The sequence below is a fragment of the Tupaia chinensis genome, unplaced genomic scaffold, assembly GCF_000334495.1.
Source record: "Tupaia chinensis unplaced genomic scaffold, TupChi_1.0 Scaffold000238_1, whole genome shotgun sequence".
Classification (NCBI taxonomy): Eukaryota; Metazoa; Chordata; class Mammalia; order Scandentia; family Tupaiidae; genus Tupaia; species Tupaia belangeri.
In genome coordinates this window covers 5,959,610-5,966,807 of record NW_006159716.1, presented here as the reverse complement: position 1 = coordinate 5,966,807, position 7,198 = coordinate 5,959,610, and the positions used below count along the sequence as shown (strand labels likewise).

General features: G+C 38.9%; 1 protein-coding gene across 1 annotated transcript in view; it reads left to right on the top strand.

Moving 5' to 3' along the window:
* The window catches only part of DNAH8 (dynein axonemal heavy chain 8), a 413,702-nt gene that overhangs the window by 237,785 nt on the left and 168,719 nt on the right, over positions 1-7,198 (top strand). Inside the window, exons 56-57 of the mRNA XM_027771927.1 lie at positions 2,202-2,415; positions 5,962-6,071. Coding sequence (XP_027627728.1) covers positions 2,202-2,415; positions 5,962-6,071 — 324 coding nt within the window. The remainder of the gene's footprint in view (positions 1-2,201; positions 2,416-5,961; positions 6,072-7,198) is intronic.

Here is a 7,198-nt window from a genome sequence, read left to right as displayed (position 1 = left end):
GTCATCTTCCTCGGGGTCCCATCCTGCCATATTCTCCCCCTACCCATAGCCTTCTAGCCAGCCAGGATCATGGGTACATGTGCCTGGCAAGCTCAGGTCAACCCGGGATCCAAATCCCTGGGTTTCCATATCATTCTGGCATGGTGGAACAGTGCCATATGTTTGTGTCATCATGGTTAGGCCTGGGCTTTTTTTTTTTTTTTTTTTTTTTTTGTTTACCTCTGCCACACTCCATAGTCCTACTTGTGACAATCTATCAACCCCAGTCACTTCTTGTTAGAGGATCTCACTGATATGCCAGAATTTGACATGGTCCTCGTGAGATCCCCAACACTTCCATCCCCCAACATACACTGCCTCATCAACACCATCTACCTTGAGTCCACTAGGACTAGTCCCATCCCATTCTTTTTATCTGTTCACTCAGACACCACTAGAAGCTCTGTGCTCCTCCTGGACAAATCCCCAAACAGTTCTGTGTGGCCCTTCTGTGCTCCAAGGGAGGTAGACTCAGCAGTTCCTAGAAGGCAAGGAGAGTGGAAGCATGTCTAAATATGATTCACTCCTATCATCTATAAAATGGAAAGCTCCTGAATTCCAAACTAGGGATGTCTAGTTGGATCTCAAACTGAACATACCCAAAACCTACACCTCTGACAACATCTGTCTCAGGAAATTTCAGCCTCATCCTCTGTCAAGGAATCATGTTCTGTATCTTTAAATTATATCCAAAATGTGGTCACTACTTATCACTTCCATCTCTACCACCTGGTACCAGCTACTCCATCTCTCTTCTTGATCATTAAAAATCCCTTCTCATGACCACTCTGTTTCCCTTTCTCCTTTTGGCCTGTTCTCAAATGAGCCACCAATTAAAACATGTGTCAGATCATGACACACTCCTTTGCTCAAAACCCTCTAGTGAAACCCATAGAATATAAATGCCCAAATCCTTCCACAACCCAAGACCCTAAACTGTCGTCTTCCCATGAGTCTCCCTGAAAGCAGATAATTTACTGGTCTTTATGTATGTCAACTCAGTTCTCAGCATTTATAGTTTCTTCTGTCTAGAATGTTCTTCCCCTAAATGTCTAAATGGTTTTCTTTCTCACTTCCTTCAGATCATGGCTTATATGTCATATAAGGTGAAGTTTCCTGGGCTCTCCATATTCAGTTATGCCTCTGAGCACCTCCTATTTCCTTTCTCTGCTTTATTTTTTCCAAAAGATTAATACCTTCTCACTCACATACATGTACATTTTGTCTGCCACCACAGAATGTGTGTGCTCCATGAAAAGAGGGCATTTTATCCATGCTACAAGAAAGCCTGGGAAACAGTAGTCACTCATCAAATGTTGGTTGAATGAAAGTATGTTACACTTGAGGCATGTGTGTAACATCCCCTGGAGATTCCCAATATAAATTTGGATCTAATACAGAGCTTAGTAGGGAATATGAAACTATAGTTAGAAATTTCAGATTTTTTAGGATTTATGCTTGAGATGCATCCCTGGAATAGCAAGAAGATAAAGAGGCCAAAGAGGGGACCCTGGAGAACAGGGACATGTGAGAGATAGGTGGATAAAGAGTGGCTTGAGAAATAATCTAGAAGTCACAAGATGAACCTGAGAAGAACTGAGCCTTTGAAACCAAGAGAGGACATTTTTTTTTAAGAAAGAGCTTGTGTTATAGCAGCGTTAGAAGCTGCAGAAAAGATGAGCACATCAAATTCGAAAGTGAAACATTCAGTTATATAATATTGAAAGCTCAAGGCTATATTAATCATAGCTCAGTGCTATATAACCATCCTATATTCTGACCTACAGTGTTTTGAAGTGTTGAATGTTGATCATGAAAGATATCTATGGAGAAAATTTGTGATAATTCTGAAAATTGTTGTAATAATACCAAATATTATAACTCATCTGTCTAAATTTATTTGGAAATGAGTTTTATCAATGTGGTGAAAACACATCATACTTGCACCAACATGTTTACCATATGGTTTAAAGTAAACAGGTGGCATCATTTAAGCAAATTGCCTTGAAGATGGTCATTGACATTTACAAACACTTAATTGATAAGAGTGTCTTCATTGATAAGAGGTTGTTTTCTTCTAATCTCATCAGTACTATTTCATAGGCACTATGAAGAAATATGATAGTAATATGTTACAAAGATATTACTGTGTAAAATTTCAGATAACTAATGAGATTGTGCGGCAGATGATGGAGATGGAAGGAATGTACAGCTTGGATAAGCCCGGAGACTTCACTACAATTGTTGATGTGCAGCTCATAGCAGCAATGATTCACCCTGGAGGCGGTCGAAATGATATTCCACAACGCTTAAAAAGACAATTTACTGTGTTCAATTGCACTTTGCCTTCAAATGCTTCAATTGACAAAATTTTTGGTATGAATATTCTTGGTGTTTAATTCCTCTATTGCACTTACATAATATATATAAACCATGCCAAAAAAAAATCTTTTTTATTTTTAAATGTTGTTTTAGCTTTTTACCATAGGGTGCTTGTGCCTCCCAAAGAGAGAAACAGATAGAAAGAGGAAAAGTGAGACATCATCCCCCAGTGGGGAAAGCCACACCACAGTGCCCTCTCCTCCATCCTCCCTGTGGGACTTTGGACACACATGCGTATGCGTTCAGTGTGATTCTCGAGCTACGAGGTCTGGGACTCAAACTGTGGCCGACCATGTCCCTTAACCGCCATGCTACCTACTGGCTCTACAGAATTTCTCTGTCTAAAGTAGGGATTAAGTATCTGAAATGGAGAGCTAAAAACCAAGAAAGAGGGACCAAAAACTAAAATGATTCATGTTTCTAGCCTCTTTTTAAGAATATTTAGAAATAGCCTTGTTGAAGGTCATAATTAGAGATAAGGGAATCTTATGTTAGTAATATATAAAGTCAAGTGTAGTACTTTGATATGTTAGTGAAAATGAGATTCTTGATACCACATTTCAGCTTACATAAACTGTACCATGAAAACTTATGTACACACAAGAGAAACAAACCCATGTATATAAAGATGATAATCATTTGATATACCCAAGTACTATAGATCAGAAGGGAAAGGGAAGACTTTCAATAAATGGTACTTGGATATTTAATAATTCCTATAAAAAAATAATTGCTATTAGACCCCTACCTCACACCAAACACAAAATCAATTATAGATAGATTTAGGACTTAAATATAAAATACAAGGTTTAAAAGATTTGGAAGAAAATATAGGGAGTTATCTGGATGGCCTCTGAGGTGGAAAGATTTCCTAAATGAGACTCAGAAAACATAGAAATAAGGGGGGGGGATAAATTGGATTAAATTAAAATTTAGAATTTCTCTTCATTAATAAAATGACATTAGGAGAGTGAAAATACAAGCCCCAAAGTGCATTAAAAAAAATCAACACATATTGGGTCATCAAAAAAATCATGACACATTTTTGCATGAACAAATATGACATGACTTTTCTGATGATCCAATACAACAACAGGAAAAAAATTCTGAATATTTAGAGAAATCCTATGACTTAGAGAAAAGCAAACACGCCAATATAAAAATGCACCAAACCCAAGACAGTTTAAAAAGATAGCCTTAAAACAAATGTAAGTATGGTAAGCAGCATTAGTATTTGTGAAAACACAAATTTAAAACACCAAGGAAACACAGCTTTATACCCACCGGAGTTGCAAGAATGAAAAATTCTAACAAAATCAAGTGTTAATAAGAACATGAAGCAACTTGGACTCTGACATCCTGCTGGTGGGAGTGTAAATTGCTACAAGCCCTGTGGAAAACAATTTAGCATTTTACTGGCAAAGTAGAACAGGTGTACACCCCAAACTCATTCGCTTTGAGGTAAATAAGACTTTATCACTTTTCCCTTTATGGTTTGCACTTTCTGAGTATCATTTAAGAAGTCCTTTCCTACCCAGGCCCCGTATAACTATACTACTGTATTTTCTTCCAAATACTATTCAGCTTTGCCTTCCACATTTAGTTCCTTGATCTATCTGTAGTTGATCTTGCATGTGCACACCAGAAGACTTACAAGAGAATGTTCATAGCACAGTGTTCATGATAGCAAAAGCTTGAAATCACCCAATTATTTATTGCCAGTAAAACTGGATAAATACTTGGTGGCAAAGCCTCATGATGCGATGGTACTTGGCAGTAAATGTAAGTGAACATGGCTACATGCTTCAACATAGCCCAGAAATACAATGCTGAACAAAAGAAGTGAGTCACAGAGAAATATCAGGGGACTTCAAAAAGTTCTTGAACATGAATATACGAGTTTATTTTAGTGCAAAAAAAAAATCGAAATCCATGTGTAGTGTTTTCGTAATACACCATTTTCTACAAACTTTCTGAAACCTTCCCCTGTATATAAAATGACTGCATTAAATTAATTTCGAAAGTTAAAGTTATATGTCAGAAACATTAGTGAGAAAGCTACATAGAAAAGCAAGGTAGAGACCAGCAGTTAGCGTAATGGCTATGTCGCTGAACTCCCATGTAGGTGACTGCGGTTCCAGTCCCGGACCCGGTGGCTTAAACTCACACCAGGCGCGTGTGCGTGCGTGCCCAAGATCCCGAGAGGAGAATGGAGGAGAAGCAATTGTGGTGTGGTCATCCTCCCTGGGGATGATTTCTCGCTTTCTATCTCTCTGCCTCTCTCTGTCTTTCTGGCGAGTGCATGTGCCCTATAGCAAAACAAAAAACAAACAAACAAACAAAAAACAAACAAACAAACAAAAACCTCTCCAAAAAAAAAAGAAAGAAAGAAAAGAAAAAAAGAAAAGAAAAGGAAAGGAAAGCAAGGTACTCACTACCACCAAGTTGGAGTAGTGGCTGCTCTAGAAGAAGGATGAGCAAACAGATGTCTACTGTTCTGGGCAGTGTTGCATTTCTCAGTCAGCTGCTGTATACATGAGTGTTTGCTTACTCGGTAAGCTATTTGGACATACTCCTTGGCATGCTTGATCTGTTTAAACAAATATGGAAAACAAACAAACCAGAAAGTAGGGCTCAGAAGTGAAACAAATGCCCAGTCAAGGCCATTTAGCTGATACGTGGCAGAGATGTGCTAATCAGCGTTTTCTGAGTCCAGATCCCATGTGTCTTATAGCACATTTGTCCAGCAGAAAGGTGGGAAATCTAGAATACAGGATTTCAGGAGGCAAAGGAGCCTTGCAGGCAACCAACCATGACTTTGAATCTTCATATATCTCTGAGTAGATACTCATATTCATGTGCCTCTGGTAATACCATGCCCAGGTCTGAACACATTGCTAATATATAGTTTCACTGAAGTGAAGCAGAGTACATCTCTGATACAAGTGACCCGGAACAAATTTTCTTTACCTGCCTAGTCTCTTTCTCTGTAAAATGAGTGAATAGTCTCTAAGCTCATTTCTGGCTCTCATGTCCTTCAGAGCAAATGCTGACTTATAGATTCCAGAACCAGGTTACCCAGATTCAAATCTCAGATTGGCCCCAACACTAACTGTGTGACCTTGAGCAAGTTACTAAGTTCATGTCAGGATGATGAGATGACTACTACGACTGCTATCTGTCTTATACTCTTACAGGATGCTGGGAGTCTTAAATGAGTTAATATATACAAGGGGACTTTAAAACATTTGTGGATAAATGGAATTAAAGTATGAGTTTATTTTGGTGCAAAAAATTTTAAAATCCATACATAGTTTTTTCATAATATGCACTTTCTCTGAACTTTTTGAAAACCCCCTTATATAAAATGCTATCTCTGCATACTAAGCAGGACACTCCCCACTGCTGACTCTCAATCTTAGCTAAGCCCTTGAGAGAAATTATTAATATCATCAGTCTGGCCATTATTAATTCATTAGGATAAACATACACCTTGAATCTTTTAGTACGTTTGTGCCTTCAAACTCATTTATTTTTCAGGAATTATTGGCTGTGGATACTTTGATCCATGTAGGAAGTTCAAACCTGAAATATGTGAGATGATTATGCATTTGGTCTCCGTGGGCAGAGTCCTGTGGCAGTGGACAAAGGTACAGAATGGTTTGTTGTCAGTGACAAAAAAAAAAAAAGAAAAAAGTCTTCAACTAGTATCCAGCCTCGTTCTCACCTCATGGCTCATTAAGTTATCATAATATCAGATGTAGTAGTGTTTTCCAGAAAAGACAAATTAGATGCTCAGATAGATTTATGACATCTGTTCCTTCCAGGGAACAAATATTCTGACTGAATATTTTCCATATGTATGAGATGCTCCTATAAACCAGACATGACACCCAAGATAAAGTAGAATTTTGCTGAAATGAAAACGCTGCTTTTTCACTGGTGACTCTGATTTGTAACTCTGTGTGTGTGTGTGTGTGTATGTGTGTGTGTGACTACCTCCACCAAATTATGTCAGGCACACTCTATCGATTGCGTTAGTATTTGGATTTTCAGGTAGTTCTCAGCTAGGACTTGAAGTGTAACTTGCGAATGTAACTTGTAAATGGAAATGTTTTTAACAACATTTGATACACAAGTCAGTTCCCTAGGTAAAGTTTGGCGAACCTGTAGCTGTCACCACATGATTTATGGCGGTGTTCATGAAAGGCAATTATGTGTAGGTCTATGATAAAAACGAGGTTGAGGCCCAGCCTGGAGGTGCTGTCTGTGGCAAGCTGAGCTACAATGCTGGAAGCCACATGGCTGGCTGCAAGTTCAGATCCCCAGATTGGCTTGAAGGGCGCTGAGTGTGAGCACCAGTGTCCAAGATCCTGACAGGCTGGAGGGCTGGAGAAAAAGTCACGGTGTGGATCAGACCCTCCCAAAGGTGCTTTCTTCTATTTCTCTCTCTCAGTTTCTCTCAAGTATGCATGTCCTCTCTATCATAATAAAATAAATAAACAAAACAGAAACCAAGGTTGATTTATTTGCCAGAAAATGACAGAGAAAATGAGTAGTTGTCAGTGACTGTCACTCACTGTACACTCATTGGAACAATTAAACACGTCCGGGCGGATGCTTATCTCCCGGGAACCCTGGATCATGTGCTGGCTTTCAGAGTGCTTCTCTCCATTCCCTCTTGCTATGCTACTTGCTGTTGTAACTTGCACTGTGAATTAGCCTTTAAAAATCACTTGGCAAGGCCCCGCTGCTTAGTGCCTGCTGCCAAGACGCT